Source organism: Cricetulus griseus, chromosome 2, assembly GCF_003668045.3.
Source record: "Cricetulus griseus strain 17A/GY chromosome 2, alternate assembly CriGri-PICRH-1.0, whole genome shotgun sequence".
NCBI lineage: Eukaryota > Metazoa > Chordata > Mammalia > Rodentia > Cricetidae > Cricetulus > Cricetulus griseus.
The window spans coordinates 128,780,477-128,801,057 of NC_048595.1; the positions used below are offsets into that span (position 1 = coordinate 128,780,477).

A 20,581-nucleotide genomic window follows, 5' to 3' on the forward strand; every position below is an offset into this window, starting at 1 on the left:
TCTTTACCCAACTGCAAAGTTTATCAGCAAAGTTAAGAGCCTCCTCCTTCCTGGAGGAGCTGAACTTGATTGCTCCAATTTTTCTCTGTAATCAAGCACAGGCCTTTTCTTTTAGTGCCTTTCAAAGCTGCTGTTTATCCTCTTTCTCTGAGTTTTAAAAGATTCCTCACCCTCTCTTGCCATTGGCCCCTCCTCGTGCTTACTTGATCTTTTCCCCTCCCCCATTTCCTAAACAGGCCTAATCTGTTCCCCCTTTTCTCAGACTGGCTGGGTGCCCCTCCACCACTTCTTCCCTTCCTCCTCCTTCTCCTCCTCCTCGCGGGCTCTTTCTTTCCTCTCCCCTCCCCTCCCCCAGCATGCCTCCCGGCGTGCTTCCCTTCCCCCCGTCTCTCGGTCCCGCACCCTCCCCTCCCCCGCCTGCTGCCTTGTGACACATCCTGGGCCCTCCCGGAGGCCGCAGCAGCGGCTGGGCGGCAGTGCTGGCCACCCCCTCCTCCTGAGCCGCAACCCAGCTCAACCTGCGGCGGCCGCGGCCCTGCTGCTGCTGCAGTCATGGCTGCTGACGGGGTGGACGAACGTTCGCCTCTGCTGTCAGCATCCCACTCGGGAAATGTCACTCCCACAGCCCCGCCGTACTTGCAAGAAAGCAGCCCAAGAGGTAAGGCCGGCATAGACCTTTCTGCTTCTCACGGAAATGTCTGGAAGGAGGAATGCCGGGGAGCTCTAGCGCGGAGGCGGAGGAGAGCCTCTCACTTGGGCCGGGGGAGAAGGATGCTGGCTGCTGCCTTCCCAGGCGGTGCCTGCCTGTCTGAGAGCCTCGCTGCAGGGCTTCACTGCTGCTGGTGGTGTGGAGAGTGTGTGCTTGAGCACTTCTTACCCGGGTTTAGGATCTGACGTGAATTTCCCAAGCCGTTGTTTCCAAAGCAGCCCCTAAGTGTAGCTGGGCGGTGGTGTAGATCTTCCAGTCATTCACAAGTGCTTCGGGTTGCTGAAAAAAACCCGGGGTACTGCTCACCTTGGCATCTGTCCTTGAGAGGACTTGAGCACTAGACATTTTACACTCACCCCAGAGCCCAGTTCAAGCAGGAAGTGCCTAACCAGGAGGGACAGAGTTAATCAATATTCCTAATATGTCCGAAATCCCTAAGCTTTGGGTAATAGGAGTATGACACAGCTTCAGTGGTGAGTCAAGAACCTGCAGATAGAAGGGAAGGAAGGATATTTTTTATGCATATCTTGGGTGAGGTTGAAATTAACTTCTAAAAAGTTACCCAAGTTTATACTGTATATATTTTTATTTTTGTTTTCGGTGTAGAATAAAATGGAATTTCGGTAGATGGTGTGGTGAAGGAAAAGAAGTCTGTTTACCAAAGGATTCTATTTACTCAAAGATCTGTCTTTGTTCAATGCCTTTTGGGTGATTATTACAGTAGTTTGGAAGGCAAGCCTTTCCGAGATCATCAAATGTGGCACGTGCAAACCTAGCTACTTCGCCTTTCTCTTTTGGCTGACTGTGAATGAAGTTTAAAAACCCAAGGAGGCAAAAGTTAATGCTTTGGAAAATAGAAGCAGATCACGTGTCTTGTAACACAACTTTCCCTAAGTTCATGTCTGAAACTGAAGAAACTAGAAAATGTTGAAGTTGTCTGGCGTTTTATAACTTGAAAATCAGCCATGTGGATTTGAGCCCACCTATAAACAGAAGCAGGACAAAGGAAAACTATGGTTAGCTGGGATAATCCAGTGTGATTGACAGCTTGAGAGGAAAGGAACAAAGTCCACCAGAACTCACCCACAGAAAACCTACAAGTTATACTTGATGGTCAGAATTCACCAGGCATCAGGGTGGCGGATTTCCCTCAGTATAAATATTGTTATATCCAATGATTATTCATTGGTTCTGTAATGAATGTTTCAATTTCACTAACTTAGTTGTTCAAGACAAAATATTTGATAATTTATTAGGGGGCTGAGTTTGGATTTAAATGACTGATGGAGAACATGTTTCCATGCTCTGTCATGAAGCTGTCTTTTCAGACTTTTATCAATTTGCGGTTACAACAAATACGTGATTTATACTCATCTACACCAGCCTGCATAGAACTCATTGTTCTCTATAGATTTCCTTAATTTGATTAGATTTCTCAAACTACAAAGGATGTGGTACTTACAAATGGACCACTAAAAAGAAGTAATTTCACTCTAAAGAACTTTAAGGGTGTGTTTAATCAAAAAGCTCATTTGGCCTTATAGTAGAGTAGTTTTTTCATACTCATGAAGGAGACAGGTGAGTTTTTAAAACACTCATTTCATATGGGGTAATGCCTCTGAGGCAAGAAACATAACTGAGAAATAAAGTCATTTGGTTTGCATGTTGACAGTATTTTTTCTTGATTAATAACAAATAATTATTTGAGTAATGCACACATTCTAAATCTTGAACACCATCAGCATTCATTCGTTCATTCATTCATCAACTTTATGGGGCACTATAGTGTGCCACATGCTATACTTCTCTGAGTAAGCCTGACCAGAACTGTGCCCTCAGGGAGCTCATGCAGTGGGAGAAAGAGTAAATAAACATTTGGCTGAATCAGTTCAGATTTTTGAGACTTATCACGGGATTCTGTTAATAGTTGAAAAGAGTAAAATTCTTAGTTGGAATCCAAAGACGAGAAATTGGATGTACATTTTGATGATTAACTTTAGTTTATGGTACCATTTATAATTATTCAGGCTGTGTGTGTGTGTGTGTGTGTGTGTGTGTTTATGTATGTAGGTACCACAGGTCTTCATCATGTGTCTCTGATGCTCTACACTTCATTTTTGAGACAGAGCTGTCATTAAGCCTGAAGCCTATTGACTAAATGGCTAACAAAGGCCGCAAGTCCTTTTTGTCTCTGACTCCTCATGACTGAACTTCCAATGTGCAGCACCAAACCCACTGCATATGTGGGACCCAGGGATCCAGCTGCAGGTCCTCATGCTTTCATAGCAAATAATTTACCAGTTTAACTGTCTTCACATCCTAATTACTCAGACATTTAGTAGGCTAAGACAACAATATCTTGCTTTGTGTCTTTTTTTTTTCCCAAGACTTTGAGACAATGATTCTCTTTGTAGCTTTGAAGCCTGTCCTGGGACTCCCTCTGTAGATCAGGCTGTCCTCGCATTCACAGAGATCTGCCTGCCTCTGCCTCCCAAGTGCCGGGATTAAAGGCCTGAGCCCACCACCACCTGGTATGTTACCTCCTTTGTAAGGACTTATTTGTTTTTTATTTTATGTGTACATGTGTGTGTCTGAGTGCATATATGTGTACCATGTCTGTACAACTGGTTGAGTATGCCAGAAGAGATCACTGGATGCCTTAGAACTGGAGCTCCAGTTGATAGTGAGCACCCATTGTGGGTGGTGGTAACCAAACTTGGGATGCCCTGCAAGAACAGTGTGTGCTCTTAACCAGTGGGCTACCCCTTCAGCTCTTCTTTTCATCACTTTCTAAGCAACATAAATTTTAGTTCCTATCTCCTATGAAGAAATAGTGCATTTGGTGTGTTTGGTTGAATGCTATGGTGTGTTTATTTCTAGGTAGGCTATTAATAATGTAGTGGAGGGCATTTAACCTGGGTCTTTAGATTTTGCTCAGGAAGAATCACATGCAGTCCTTGGAACCTGAGTTTCTGAGTATAAATCTGGTGGTTTCCACTACCCGTACTGGATAGATACAGAGGGCAACTTCTCTCCGGACTACAGAGCTCCATGGTATATATTGACCAGCTTTTGTTCAGGCATGGAAATTAAAATCAAAGATAGCTTTGGTCTCATTTGAAAGGAAAGTCAGAAAAAAAAAAAAAACCCACAAACTTGAATAGTTTGGATAGGTTAATTGATTCTCTTACCGATCTGCCAGTATTTTAGGTAGTATATGGGAGAACGCCATAACTTTTACATTCACATATTAGTTTGGTTCTCTGTTGATGTAGTAAACCATTATGACCAAAAGACATTTGGGAGGAAGGGCTTATTCTAGCTTACAAGTTACAGTTTGAGGTAGGAATCTGGAGGCAAACATCTGAAGTAGTGGCTGTGGAGGAATGTTGGTCATTGGTTCATCTTTCATGGCTTGCTCAGCTTGCTTCCTTATATATCTCAGAACCACCTGCTGAAAGGTGGCACTGCCTGCAGTGGGCTGCTACTTCCCATATCAATCATTAATTAGGAACATGTCTGACAGACATGTTCACAGTCCAGTCCTGGGGACACAGTTCCTCAGCTTAGGTTCCCTCTACCAGGCCAAGCTAACAAAACCGGATCGGCTCACTTTGTAAAATCTGTGAAAATGTTTTAAATTCTGGGTTGTCTAATTGTGCACAAGATTCACAATGGGAATGTGGCTTATGGCCTGAGTGTAATTCACAAAGGGAAGAGATACTTGGTTATGTACAGAGGGACAAGCCTCGGTTTGTTTCTTTCCTTTATTCATCAAAGAATCCTGGCATGTTAGCCAAGCTGTGGTAGGAAAGGGAAAACTGACTAGTTTCCTTTTCTCTTGTGACGTAATGGAGATGAATTGCACAATCACTCAGAAACATGAAATGCAAAGGGAACATGGACCATGTTAGAAACATATCTAGTGCCTTACCACATGTACTATGATTAGTTTGGTTAAGGGAGACTGGAAAAGCTTTTCTGAACCTGGAACTGGGATCTAAAGGTGGAACAGGGGTTATCTAGATAAAAAGGGTACCACCAGATCGTAGGCAAAGAAAGTAGTATGGGAAAAAAACTAGCAGAATGGGGTAGGGCAAGTCCAAGTGGGGAAGGAAGTTCAATGTTGCTAAACTAGAGATATATATAAGGCACTTGCTGTAAAATGAGATTACAGGTAGGTGTGGTTGATATTTTCCATAGACTCTCTCTTCTCCCTGTAACTGTTTTCAGACATTGAAGCCCTGTAGATTCTCTCTAATTCAATGTGGGCTAAGCCCGTGACTTGTTTTTTTACCTGCAGAATAAGGTAAAAGATGTACTGAATGAATTTAGATGCTAAATGAGAAGAGATTATACAGTTTTTACTTTAGAAATGGGATATCTGGAGACAGTCATGCTTGGAGAAAGCCAAAACAAACCATGCAGGAGAAAGATGTCTGACCAACCCTTAGACCTGTGAATGTCTTGGATACAATGCAGAGATGAGTCTTCAAATGACACCAACCCAAGAGAAACTATTACTATATCTACATAAGAGACTGTAGATACAACAACCCAACCAGACTGATGCTGGACAATTCACAGGATTGTCAGCACTAATCTTAAGTTTTTAAGATACTCATCAGTGGACCCTGCAATGAATATGAGTTGATTCCAGAGCATTATAGGCCATTTGAAAGAAATTTTGTTTAAACAAAAAAACTACTGTGCAAGATCATTATTTTAAATTACTCTATAGAATAAATGAATTAAATGATCCACCGGAGTACATAAGCATAACTGTCTCACTGAACTATAGCAGTAATTCAGGCAAATTTGATTAATTATGCTGGTTGCTTGGACTCAGGTTATATTAGGAGAATTGCAACTTTGGAGTTATTCAAGTCAATTTAACCAGATCCTGTCTCAAAATAATTAAAAAAAATAGCAACAATGAAAAGAGATGGAAATCAAACCCATTGGCAGAACATTTGGCTAGCAGACAAAAGGTCATGGACTTATTTCCCAGCATTGTGAAGTCCCAAAGTAAATCAAAGAGTAGACTGAACCAAACTTGTTGGTGGATGGTTTGTGGGAGTGAGATGGTGATGGCAAAGGTCTCCAAGAATTCTGCTTATACAACTCTCTGGTTTATTTGCCTGAACTAAAACAGAGAACACCAGAAGACCACGTTTTGGAGAAGACAGATCACAAAGTTAGCTTTAAATGTGAGGCATTTTGGATGCTTCCAAATATCTAAAAAGACATGAAATGATTTGATTTACAGGATCTATGAGCCTAGAACTAAGAGTCCTGATCTGGAAACCAAAGTGTGTTATTTGTGTATTGGTTAGAGCTAAATAGATGCACATTGATTGAGAGCTCCTCAGGGCCCTGAGTGTGCCAGGGCATATGCCTGTATCCATGAGGAAGTGTCAGATCAAAAAATTTTTAATTGCTTGAGTGTTTACAGCTCTACTTGGTGGCATGTGGGGCCTAAAAATGAGGCCTACTAAAGTCTCATGCAATAGTCAGCATCAGGCAATTTATACTCTGAGGATTAAGGGAGGTGGTGTTGCATGCCTTTGATCCCAGCACTTGGGAGGCAGAAGCAAGAGGATCTTTGAGTTTAAGGCCAGCCAGAGTGAGTTCCAGGACAGCTGGGGCTGTTCCACAGAGAAACCCTGTTTCAAGAAACAAACAAACAGAAAACAAAAATCACACAAGTAAGGTGTGCAGTCACAACGACAAGCCACACACAGCAAAAACTTGTTTGTCTATAGAGGCATATGAGTAACAGCAGCTGAACTGAACTCGCTCCTATCTGATACTATCAGGGAAAGCACATTCCAAGAACGATTTCGTGTTTTTGAAGAACATGGAGTCACAAGACTCTTGTCTTGTTTTCTTGGAGCTTTCTCACAAGCACTCAGAATTCCCCTTGCACGATTCCATTCTTGGACTTAGGTCCACACTTGAGGACGAGTTTTCAGTGATGAAATGGTAAGTTTATTAATCTCACTGGGTGAGAATAAGACCTCTACCACAATTTTGAGCCAAATTTGAAGCAAGCTTTAATTAAATACTGGCCTGAATGATGGGCTCTGGCCAAATCCATCCCAGGGTTCCTCCCAAAATGGCAAAGAGTTAACATTTCAGAGGCTCAAAAAGACAAACAGATAAGGCTATGTATTTCCCACCAGATCCAATCAGGAGCAAGCATATATTCTGACATACTTCCTGCCTGCATATCATCTGCCTACATTCGATCAAGCACATCCCATGTAGTTGGGTCCAACAAACTTGTTTGGGGGATTGACAACATGTGACTTGTTATCTTACATAAAATAGCTTCCATCATCTCAGGAAGCATCTGTGCTTGGGCAAGGGACTTACAAGTTAGAGGCAGTTTTGTTTTATGGATCTCTTAGGCTTAGTAATTAAAGCTTAGAACATAACTTTAGCTCTTACAGGTTGTCATTTATCATGCACTTTTGTGATCTTTGGAAATACCATTTGGTTTAGAAGTATGTTTTCAGTGACCCTCCTATGTCTTTCTTATCCTTGGAAAAATCTGAACTTAGAGGCTGTGCTTTAGTTCAAAGTGGATGTGTAATCTTAGTTCTTTCAGAACTGCATTTTTTTATATTTCAGTGGACTGATACTGAGTGAGTCTTTAGATGTATTTTGTCAGTCTCAAATTTCTGCACCTCTCCTTGCATACTTGAGAAACCAAGATTGGTTGTGTGTTGATGAGAAGAAATGATGTACATGTAAGCACCCTTTCTGCACACAATAAACTTCTAGTGAAGTTTATTTATTTAAATGTTCATACTATTTGCCAAAGGTTCTGAGACCCACTGGAAATCACACTGTCATGATAAGCAGAAAATGTGAAGCATCTTGGAGAAAAGTGCCATGAAGCTTCTTCAGTGTCCTGGCAGGGTGCAAACCTTCTGTGATGCTAAACAAATAGGGTCTGGATGAATATGAAAATTGGATTTTTGTTCATATAATTCACCTACTCCATTTAAGGGGTGTCTTTCATATTGTTTCTTAAGTCAAACTTCGCTTCACTGAGGCCAAATCTTCATTCTGGATGAAATGTATCTGCTTTTGGCACTCCAGTGGACTGCCAAACCCATTTCCTGTTAGAATTTTCCCCCACTTATACTGTAAGCACTGGCCTTCAAGGTTCTTTTATTCTGTTTCTATAATTCTCACATTTCACTCAGGTTCTTTCCAGCATCTTTAAAATGTTAAATCAAGACACCCCCTCCTACAGGGTCCATTCAGCCATCCTTTCAAATATTTGAGTGCCTATTTTGCTATTCATATGCTGAAGAACTTCCATTCATTTGAGCTATGTACTGTAAGCACTGTAATTTTCAGAATAATAAGCAAGGAACAAAGGCCGAAAGTGTTTCAGATGGGCGATCAGGAAAGACATTTCAGAGGTAACAATCAGAGTCCTAAAAAATGAGTCAGAATCAGCCATCAAAATTTTAGGGGACAGGAGATGTAATAGCTGCAGTTTTACAGAGCTGGGGATACCATGGGTTAGAACATGGAGATGGGGGCAGAACAGTCAGAGGTCCTAGCTGTAGCCTGAGAGAGACCAGGAGGCTTGGTGGGCTACTGTGCAGAGAGTGATTGCATGCAGGTAATAAAAGTAAAGGAGAGACCTAAAACTTATACTTTTTAAGATTGTTCTGATTTGCATATGGGAAATGAATACCCTAGAGAAGATGAGAAGAAAATAAGACAGAATACTAGGTAAGGTTTATCAGTTGTGAAATGATGTTCTGAACTGTGGTGGAGGTGAGAGAAAAATTGAAAATACTGAGATGTGCTTGAATTCAGTATCCATCCATCTATTCATTTCATTCATGTTAATGTTTGGAGACACGTCTCACTAGGTAGCTCAGGCTGTCTTGGAACTAGTGCTTTTCCTACCTCAGCCTTGACATCTGTCTCAGGAGGTATCAAACAGAGAATGCTGGCACTTTGCTGATGGCACTGGCAGATGGCAGAGGTGTTGCAGAGGAGAGCTAGCAGGGTACTAATCCTTGGGAAATAATAGGGAACTTCTCCAAATGAAAACTGCAATCCTACTGTAGAAGAAAGTAGGCAATTCTGGAGAAGACTTTGGGCTCAGGTCTTTTGCACTGTATTTTCATAATCATTAAGAGGTATTAAGTATGGTGGGAACAACATTATTTTTTTCATGGTTTCTAAAAGGAATAAATATGTGTTTTCAGGGTTTTGGGTTTTGTTGCTTGTTTCTGACAAAGCTTCTGTACTTTCGTGGGTAGGGGAAGGAAGGGTTCTAAGGGACTTGGGTTGCTTTTATATGTTTCTAGATAGTTAGTCTTGCTTCTTTCCTTCACTTCAGGTGAGTCTTCCAAGCACCATGGGACTCCATTCCTTCGTAGCCTCAGTGTCATTCTTACTGCTGCTGGGTATGACCTATTTCATGTTAGAGCCTTGCTTTCTCATGCCGGAAACAGAAGTATGCAGGATTATCTTTGGCTCTTATGTTTTATGGGCCAATTGTTTTTGTTTTTGTTTTTGTAAGGGATTCATAGCACCTGGAATATACACACACAGAATATCCCTCATCCAAAGTTTTTGGGATGAGAAGTGTTCCAATTCATTAATTAATCATTTAGAATATTTGCATAGGTTCTGCAGGTTAAACACTCCAAATCTGAAAAGGTGAAATTTGAGACTCTGAGTCTGAAATACTCTGACTACCATGCTAGAGTTCAGAAAGTATTGGATTTCAAAACATTTTGGAAGTTAGATTTTTTTTTTTTTTTTTTTTGTGATTAGAGATGCTCAACCTGTATGCTCAACCTGTATTACCTTCCTTACCTCACACTTTTCCTTCCATATGAATTCTAAATGTTATAGTATCTTAATTGGAAAGACAGTATATCAATCTTTTAGAACTATTACGTATTTCTTCTTTTTTCAGAATTAGAAGTCTGACTAGCATGGAGTATTTCATTTCTCTGTAGAGTATGTATGCATGTACTAAAGTGACTGATCAGAGCATTTATTCTAAGCATGGGTGGTGTTCAGAGGCAGTGGCAGAGTATTTCTTCTGCCCCAATTTTGTTGAGTTATTTAAACTTGGTTTATGCATAGTGTGAATTTCAAAATAGATTATAAGAAAAGCCCTAATTGTCCTAGATTTAAATATATGATTTCCATAGAGGGGGAACTTGAGGATGGCATAGAACAAAATAATAACCCTGTGATTTCAAAAATTAAGAGAAGCACTGAGATTCATTATCCAGAAGAGAAGTAATATATAGAAATGAGAATGATTTAAATAGGAAGATTTTTTTCATAGGATGTTACCCCCCCCAAAAAAACCACATTGATTTCTCCTGAGCTGTGTGAATTCCGTACATGAATACATTATTTTAAAATTTGATAGTTTCCAGACATAGCTTCATTCTCTGTATAGGACACTTTGCTAAGCTCAGCATAAGTAGGATTTGCTATCTACCAATCTCTAATAAGAACAAAAGACATTAAATCTCTACCACCTGCTTCAACAGAGGCTGCTCCAAGTGGCAGCCAGATAGTATGTATGGTTGAGTCTCAAAGCATCTGCCAATTTATTGGTTGAAGGAATTACAAATCACCTGGGTTCAAAGTAGAGGAACTTCATCTCTTCATGAGCAGTGACAGAGCTCATGGTCATGTCACAAAACCACCACAATAAGTCAATGCATATATAAATAATGGGATGCTATGCAGCTGGAAAATGAAGAAGTTTTTGTTTTGTTTTTCAAGACAGGATTTCTCTGTATGACAGCTCTGACTGCCCTGGACCATGCTCTGTGGAGCAGGCTAATCTCCAGCTCTCAGAGATCTGCCTGACTCTGCCTCCGGTGCTGGGACTAAAGGCATGTGTTACCACACACAGATTGCAGCTGGAAATGTAAATGAGGCACCTGTATATACCATTACAACACGAGTCAAGGAAGATTGCTAGAATATGTTGTAAGGTGAAAAAATGTGTGATGAAGAATGGTGTAAGGCACACTGTCTTGTGCATAAAAGCATAGGACAAATGAGAATATGCATATGTGTATATTATATGCGAAAGGCTAGGGAGACTCTGGAAGGTATTTAAAAGGTGTGGCCCCTGTGATCTCCAGTGAGAAGGCTCTCATACCAGCATAATAAATAACATTGTTATGATAAGTAGAGTCAGTTTTTTTTTCAAAATAAAAGTTATGGCAATATAAGCATAAAGTGAAATTTTCATGGGGAGAAAAACCCATGAAACCATTACTTATAAGCATGTGATAATAATTACTCTCAACATGAAAGGGAAAGCTTCATAACTATGAATTAATGAATATTATCTTTTAAGATATCTACACTATTCCATCATAATTGTGATTTATAACAAGTTTTGAAGTTTTCCCTTCTTGTCCTTTCCAGGTTGAGATTTACATTTTTCTTCCTTACAGATCGACAAATGGGAAGACAGCTGTTTTAACTATTAAAACTAAAACTGCAGCTGCTCCACAAAGTTCTACTGTTTTCTGAAGTCTTTGTCAGGGAATACATGCCCCCTCAACAGTGTGTGTCCCGTTTGTATAATACTGTGTGTGTGAGATCCTACAGAGACAAGGCTGGACATAGGATCCCTGTCTGTCACTCTTGTATGTGACCTCCTACATCTTCCATATTTAGGCGCTCAACAGTCTCCGTCCCTAACATGTCTATCACGTGAATAAATGGGGGATAGAATGAGGCATTTTGGTAACATTGAAGTCACTCAGGAAGTGAGGATGATTGTGGAGTATGAGAGCAAACGGTGGTGTGATCTGATGGAACATGGGGTCACATCGTTGCTCTTCTAGAAATGTCCACATGTCAGAGGAAGGCATTTCAGGGCTGTCACTCCTACTGTCAGTAGTGAAGAACTGCCACTTTAATTGCTCCATTTCTTTGGGAATTTTTATACTTGGAAATGAAATTTAGTTAATCCATTAGCTAAAAATGGGATTTGTTTACTAATATGTTTTTTTGGCACTTATTGTATGCCTATAAAATAAATGTTGATCCTAAGGACTTTTTCAGCTCTCAGGTATTTATCTGATTTTTCTAAGATGTAGAGTGAATGTCTCAAATTCTAAAGTGATCTAATTATTGAGTTTTTAAAATCTAAAATTAGTTAATCACTGATTCACTTAAAATTCATTGAAGGTAATAATTCACAATTAGAAAGATATAGACTATAATATACTAGTTTATATATTTATATATATTTATACTATCTAATACCATGAGATCTTAACAGAATGCCATACATCTTTCTTTCTTCTTCTTCTTCTTCTTCTTCTTCTTCTTCTTCTTCTTCTTCTTCTTCTTCTTCTTCTTCTTCTTTTTTTTTGTTTATGTGTTTTAGTTTTTCGAGACAGGGTTTCTCTGTGTAACAGTCTTGGCTGTCTTGGAACTCTCTTTGTAGACCATGCTGTCCTTGAACTCACTGAGCTCCACCTGCCTCCCAAGTGCTGGGATTAAAGGCCTGTGCCACCACCACCCAGTCATATTGTGTAACATCTTTAAATAAAACATTACAAAACCAGTTTGGCTATTTCCTTTTCCCATGTACTTTCTTTATCTCCCTCTCCTCCTCCTCCCCATATCATCTCTTGATCTAATATGTCTTTAAACAGACTTGGGATAAGTAGACTTTGTTATTAGTGATTTATGAATACTTGTGGTTAGTTAATATATACATATATTATATATAACTAGTATCTTAGGGTTTCTATTGCTGTGAAGAGATACCATTAATATGTTAACTCTTATAAAGGAAAACATTTAACTGTGATGTCTTACAGTTCAGAGGTTTAGTCCATTATCATCATGGCTGGATATGATGTCATGCAGGCAGATATGGTGCTGGAGAAGGAAAGTTCTATGTCTTGATCTGCAGGCAACAGGAAGTGGTCTGTCCACACCAACTGTAGCTTGAACAGAGAAGACCTTAAAGCCCACCTCCACAGTGACACACTTCCTCCAATAAGGTCACACCTACTCCATTAAGGCCACACCTCCTAATAGTGCCACTCTTTTGGGGTCCATTTTCTTCCAAACCACCACACCTAGTTATGTACAAAGAACTGTTGTACTTTCTCTTAGAAAATGCAGTTTGTGCCGGGTGGTGGTGGCGCACCCCTTTAATCCCAGCACTTGGGAGGCAGAGGCAGGTGGATCTCTGTGAGTTCGAGGCCAGCCTGGTCTCCAGAGGGAGTGCCAGGATAGGCTCCAAAGCTACACAGAGAAACCCTGTCTCAAAAAACAAAAAAAAAAAAAAAAAAAAAAAAAAAGAAAAAGAAAAAGAAAAAAAAAGAAAAAAAAAGAAGAAAATGCAGTTTGTGGTCATCAGAGGTGTGATGGGTGAGAAGAGCAACAGTAGAGGAGTCCTTAACCTGCTTAAGCTATAAAAGAAAATTCTTTTTTCTTTTTCCTTCCTTCCATCCTTCCTTCCTTCCTTCCTTCCTTCCTTTCTTTCTTTCTTTCTTTCTTTCTGTAACGGAATCAACTATTTGTTCTGTACAACAAAGGAACATCTTTGTAGTTTTTTGAGACATGTATTCTGAAGGCAATATTATAAATGTCAAACTGAGAATGGCGCCACGGAAATAACCACTGTGGTTTCACATAAATCAATGCCAGGAAATTTTGTATTTCTGTAAACAGCAACAAATGGAATAATTGAAAGGCAAGATAAAAATATACTATAAGCCATCACATCTTGGAAGCAGTAGCAATGCCACAGGTGAAATGCATTATTCAGGTCGGGTCATCCTTGCCTTACAAGGAAAGAGCTGCTGTCATCTAGGAGTTGGTTATTGGCAGGTCATTATTTCTTGCCAGGATCTCTAGTTATGTGGCCGTTCTTTGACATAGTCTATAAACCTGAAGTAGTGCAAGACAGATGGTAATAGTTCTTAAAGAAATTTCATATTCATTGTTGACTGGTAGAAATACCTGATTGGTTGATGCCTCATCGTCTACCCTGGCTTCATGTAAGCACCTGTGAGGAGGACAAATGGCAGTGGGATGTAAACTGATGTTGGTCTCAAACTGATATTGCAGTCGTACATAAGGTATGGCCGTTTTTTCTAGAGATGTTGACTGGAGGACGACATTATGGTAAAATTATATGGAAGTATTTCAGTGCTTAAAAGAAGAAATACTAAGTTTTTCAGTAAGGACTGTGTCTACATCCTTTCCCTCTCCACTTGCAACCCTGAAACACATCCTGCCTTCATCAGATTTTTCTTTTATAAAAAATAATCTGTTTATTATTTATGTTTATTTTTGTTATTAGTTATGTTAATAATTACTTGTGTTAATAATTACAAAATTATCTTTTGTAATGGTTGTCACTGTGGCATTGTTATACATATATAATCATATGCTTTGCTCTTACTTGCTCTCCCACTGTCTTCAAGGACCCTTCCTTCCCCAAGTGCTTTAAAGCCACATATGTTCTATTAGCTTCTCTTGACATTTTACCTTCTCCATTTAGACCTCTTCTACTACTTTCATAGCCCTGTTTATATCATAGCCCTGTTGGATGTTTTACCCTTTGGCTCTTTTTACTCTTGCTGTTTTGGGGGCCCACCAACCAGCTCCCAAATAAACAAACACCGTGGCTTATTAGTCTTATAAATGCCTGGCCTTAGCTTGGCTTATTTCTAGCCAGCTTTCCTTAACTTAAATTATCCCATCCCTCTTTTGCCTCTGGGCCTTTTCCGTTTCTTGCTTCTGTAATCTTACTTTCACTCTTACTCCATGGCTGGCTGTGTGGATGGTTGGTCCTTCTTTTCTTGCTCTTTGATCTCTCTTACTCCTTCCTGATTCCTCTTTCCTCCTATTTATTCTCTCTGCATGTCAGCCCTGCCTGCCCTTTCTCCTGCCTTGCTAATTGGCCAGTCTGCTCTGTGTTAGACCAATCAGGTGTTTTAGACGGGCAAAGTAACATAGCTGCACAGAGTTAAACCAATGCAACTTAAAATAATGCAACACATCTTTGCATCATTAAAAAAAGTTCCACAGCATAAACAAATGTAACACATCTTAAAATAATATTCCACAACAATCTTATATATGTGTATACATACACACATATGTATATATGCATAGATACACATATATTTAAATTTAGATTTTGTAAATGAGAGAACATAACATTTGTCTTTCTGAATCTGGTTTATTTCACTCAAAAATAATGATGTCTCATACAACAAATTGTTCTGCAAATGTCATAATTTCATTTACTTTATGGCTGCAAAATTTTTTTTTGTACATGTAGATTTTCATTATTCATTCTTCTATTTGTGGACATCTAGGCTGATTCCATATTATATCCTGGATACTGTGAAAAGTATAGCAGTAAACGCGGATATCCAAGTATCTCTGTGGTATGCTGAGTTAGGACCTTTCAGGTACATACCCAGGAGTTGAACTTCTGGGTCATATAGCAGTTTTAGATTTTAAGAACCACACTGATTTCCATAGTAGCAACGCCAGTTGAGTGATATTCCCATCAGCAGTGAATGAGGGTTCCCTGTCTCCAGATCCTCACCCACACTTATTGTTGTTTTCTTTCTTTTTTATCACCACTTCTTCAACTTTCAAGTCTACCATAATGGTTCCAATGTCTGCTATTCTAGAGATGTAGTATTACTTTCTGTGAAAATTCCAGGAACATCACTCAGCCTTCTTCATGAGCTAGAGAAAAAGGTTGGCAATTAAATGGCTGTCAAGATACCTTGTTTACTTAAATTATATTTTCAAGAACTAGTAAAATACCTTTAGAGTGGGTTCCAAGATATACTGGAACCACTTTGAGTTGTGTGCAATAAAAGATGCCACTATCACTTGCTGGCCATTTTGAGTCTGTTTGAACATTATTTGAAAGTCAGCCTAATTGCAGTTTCTTTCCTCAGTAAACAGACTGGTTACTTAGCTTTCTTTACAGAAGTTCATAGGAAGACTCACAGTAAGTATGTATACTAAGGCCCGTGCTCCCTCTCAAGCATCAGTTACCCTATCCGTCCATGTAGATGCTCTGGTTCTGCTAACCTACTTTTATTGGACTCCTGTCAAAGGACTGTGGTTCTACTATAGCCACTGAAGTTATGTTGCTTCTTAAAATACCTAGACTTATTTCTATACAGCAAAGTAGTATTTTTTTTTTTTTTTGCAGGTTATTGAGCCATTTCAATTGTTGGCTAATTTCAATTAGTCATTGCCAAATAATGACTGTTATTCAGTATTTGAAAATGCATGACTTTCCTACATAATCAATGTACTCCTGTGTCTTTAGCGTTGAATTCTGGTAGTGTACTAGTTACTCTACAATCCTGGCTCCTTATTAACACCAGACATCCCATCTGTGAGGGTTAGTGTTAACTGTCAACTTCATAAAATCTAGAACTACCTGGAATGCTCTAGACATGCCCAGAGGGGATTATTTTGATTCATGAATTAAGGTAGGAAGACCAACCCATAGTTGGTAGCACCATGGCCTGGACAGAACCTGGACTGTCTCCTGGAAGAAAAGGAGCTGAGCTGCAGGATTTCCTAATTGTTCTCTGATTCCTAGTGTTGCTGTGATGTAACCAGCTGCATCAGCCCCTGCTGTCTATACTTCCCATCACAGTAGTCACTATCCTTGAACTTGGAGTCAGCATAAACCTTCCCTCCTTTAAGGTGCTCTTGCCACAGCAACACACACACACACAACTAAGATGCATTCTAAGTGCCATATAATGTTTAATCTGTATTAAGAGGTAACCATAGAAGGATGCCTGATTTCCTATAAATGATGTTTTGTCTATGTAACATGATAAATAAAAGACCCAGAGACTGATATTTGGGTTCAGGCTTCAAGATGAATATCAGAAAAGCAAAGCAGCTGGCCACTAGCTCTCACCTCTAGTGCAGCCTGGACTGATCCACGAATGAGCTCTTCATCAAGTCTCAAACTGCTGCCTCTCCTCAGTGTGACTGGAGAATGAATGCTTCTACTGAGATCTTGCTTCTGTCTTATATACTTCCATAATGTTGAGATTAAAGGTGTGAGCTGTAATTCTCTTTTAGATTAATTCACTTTTGTGTAGATCTGAGTGGCCTTGGACTCACAGAGATGTCTATCTCTTAATCCTGAGTCCTAGGATTAAAGGTGTGTACCACCACCTCCTAGCTTCTGGCTGCTGGGATTAAAGGTGTGTTCCTGGCTGCTATGGATGACTTTGCTTTCTGAATCCTCAGGCAAACCTTAATAAATCATAAACAATATCTTATCTATCTATCTATCTATCTATCTATCTATCTATCTATCTATCTATCTATCTATCTGTCTATGTACTTATCTATCTCCGGTTTTTCAAGACAGGGTTTCTCTGTGTAGCCCTGGCTGTCCTTGAACTCACTCTGTACCAAGCTGACCTCAAACTCACAGAGATCTGCCTCTCTCTGCCTCCTAAGAGCTGGGACTAAAGACTTGAGCCACCACTGCCTGGCAAATGATGTTTTTTGATATCTTAGTGAAGGGAGCATGTTGTGAACCATTTCAGGAGATGTAGTGATGTATACTTATATATACAGCGTTCTTATGAGAAATCAGTTCTAACATTCTCAACTCTAAATCTGTGATTGCTTCTTCAGAGTCATAGTAGGAATATTTTGCCATCATATCAACAGTAAAGTAAACAGTTAATTCTAGTGATAAATATATATGTATATATTTTTAAAACTGAAAGCAAATTCTTTTCATACAGTATGTTCTGATCAGTTTCCCTTCCTCCAAGATCTTCCCCACTTCTCCACCCACCCATCTTTTCACCCCTTCTTTATCTCTTTAGGAAACAGGCAAGAAACAAATAAAAACCTATCAAATCAGAAGAAAAAGCAAAACAAAAGCAAAGAAGCATAAGAAAGGCACGTGCACGTGAGCGCGTGCGCGCACGCACACACACTCTCACACACACACACACACACACACACACACACACACACACACACACACGAATGCATGCACCATACACACACAAAATTGAAAACCATAAGGTACAAACAAAAGGCCAACAAGACAAAAAAAATACCCATAAAACCCTATGAACCAAAAGTCTACAAAAATGACATTGAGTTCATTTTGTTTGGTCAACTACTGCTGGGCATGGGACCTGGGGACCTGCCTTTGAATATTGTTGATTTACCCAGTGAAATTCCACTGGAGTAAACTAAATTTTTCTTTGTAAGTAGTTATCAGTTGGAGAGAACTTCTTGGTTAGGGTTGGGAGTTGTGTCTGATTCCCCCTCCTGGTTGTGGGAGTCCACTCTTCTAGTTCTGGGATCCCAGCTGGATTGAACTTATGCAGGCCCTGTGCATGCTGCTACAGTCTCTGTGAGTTCATACGTACCTCAGCTTTAAAACAAGGAATGAATCTAGAATATCTGGCTCAATTCAGCATTATGTTTTATCTTCTTTTGCTTGTTCCTCGAAGGTCTACTCAAAAATACTTTCAGGTTTGAGGTGATACATATTACCATCAGTCCTGCAGTTCTCTTAATGCATAAGTCAATTCTTAGAGTTTGTATTTGTTTATTAAATTATTTTTAAGATTTATTTAATTTTACTCTATGTAATCAATGTTTTGCAATAGGTACATAAATATGTACCTATTGTATGTGTGTATGTATGTGTGTATGTACCTGTGTGTATGTGTTTTATGTGTCTGTGTTGCCTCTGGAGGCCAGAAGAAGGTGTCGGATCCCAGAAATGGAGTCATAAGTGCTTGTGAGCCACTGTGTGGATGCTGAGAATTAAACCTGGTCCTCTGCAAGGGCAGCAAGTGCTCTTAATCATGGAGACATTTCTCCAGCCCTGATTTCATTCATTTAAAGCTTGCTGAGATTTTCCCTCATCCTAAATCTTGAGGCAGTGAGGGGTTTTAATGGTTGATCCTAAAGAAAATGGTCAGACATCTCCTTGTAGGCCACTTCCCTCCAGGGAGGTGTTTATAAAGGGAAGGCTGATCTCCACAGATACTCAGAAAGCTGTTTTCTACTTGTGAGAGTCTTGGAGTCAAGGGTGTAATCTCAGCTCTGTTCGCACACATTTCGAGTTCCAGAATCCCACTTCTTGTTACCAGCACTCTTCCTGGCCATCAATGCCAGACTCAGGCTGTGGATTTACCTGACGTAGTTTTCAATCTCCACAGTGAAATTTTGTGTTTGGTTTCTGATAACAGCTTCAAACTTGTTTGCTTGCTTCTTCTTCTTCTTCTTCTTCTTCTTCTTCTTCTTCTTCTTCTTCTTCTTCTTCTTCTTCTTCTTCTTTTTTCAAAAACAGGGTTTTTCTGTGTAGCCCTGGCTGTCCTGGAACTCACTCTGTAGACCAGGCTGGCCTTGAACTCAGATTTGTCTGCCTCTGCCTCCTTTGTGCTAGGATTAAAGGTGTACACCACCAGCACCTGGCACTTCCTTCTTTTATTCTGAGGACTAGAGAATTTATTACAAGACATATTAATATATACATTGACAGACCAAAGGGGCATGGCATGAGCTATGAAGAGACTTTAGGTCTGAGCACTAGAGACAGACAGTCTGGCAAAGTCATTAAAGAGAGTCAGATCTTGTGTGGCAGGGGAGAGTATCTCTTTTCTGCCTTTAGTGATCATCCATTTCTTAATTAAAAATACATGATAATTTTAAAGCTGTAACAGTTCTCTGCTTCTGTGAGGAGCTGAGAGGGTAAAGATCTGAGTCTCCTTCTTTTCTTCAAGGACCTGTATATTCATGTGAATTATTTTATATCACAGTCCTTATGGTAATTATTTCTCTTGTAATAATCAAATGACCCAGCATAAATGTCACACTTAACCCCAGGGTTAAGCAGGTTCATCAGGATGACACTATTTGTTGTGGGTTCATGTCCTCCTGTTTCTGAGTGATAAACCAGACTCACCCAACCACTCCTTATTCCATCCTTGTTTATCCTGATACATCTTTTTTTTTTTCTTTTTTTTTTTGGTTTTTCCGAGACAGGGTTTCTCTGTGGCTTTGGAGGCTGTCCTGGAACTAGCTCTTGTAGACCAGGCTGGTATTGAACTCACACAGATCCACCTGCCTCTGCCTCCCGAGTGCTGGGATTAAAGGTGTGTGCCACCACTGCCCGGCCCTGATGAATCTTCTTATATTAGATTCTGTATCAGTCAAGATCTCATCAGAATATCTCAACAGAATTTAAAGAACCATTAGCTAGGTATAAAATTGCTAACTGGACAGCTGAAAGGTAAGCATCTTACTCTCAAGAGTCCAGGAGGTAACAAAATGCAGCAATCACTGTTAGGGCCACGGAACAAAAGGGGAAGATTGAAACTGTTTAAGCTCCCAGTGTGCACAGGGTTTCCTGAAGAGCTGAAATATGGCTTCTGAAGACGCGCCAAGCAGCTGGCATTGGTGTCTCTGAACACTAGAGAAAGATTATGCACCTAAGGAAGAAAGCACTGGCTGGAACTTGGGGTGCATAGTGAAGTTAGTAGTACAAGACTGAAAACAGGATTCAGTGTTGCCATGGGAACATGCTGTAGCCAAGATGAAGGAGTGCTTCTAGGAGGACATTTAGAAGACTAACAGTTTGTTTGGAAGCAAGCAGGTAACAAACAGAAGAGACAAATCCCTTTCTCCTCTGCTTAGTAGACTCCCTCTGGCACCTACTAACAAAGCACCTACAGCTAGCTTGCAGAGTCAGAGGGTGGCAGCTCTGCTGCAGCTCTGTGGTCACAAAACAGAACAAAGGATGGTGAAATTAGATTCCAGAATAAGGATCAG

General features: G+C 40.0%; 1 protein-coding gene across 2 annotated transcripts in view; it reads left to right on the forward strand.

Annotated features, from left to right (window-relative positions):
* Positions 1-242: 242 nt before the first annotated feature.
* Positions 243-20,581, forward strand: part of Pip4p2 (phosphatidylinositol-4,5-bisphosphate 4-phosphatase 2) — a 59,110-nt gene continuing 38,771 nt past the window's right edge. The window contains exon 1 of one of the 2 annotated variants that reach the window (XM_027403552.2): positions 243-658. In XM_027403552.2, coding sequence (XP_027259353.1) covers positions 553-658 — 106 coding nt within the window. In that variant the 5' untranslated portion in view covers positions 243-552. The remainder of the gene's footprint in view (positions 659-20,581) is intronic. The other variant, XM_027403553.2, reaches the window with a different exon arrangement.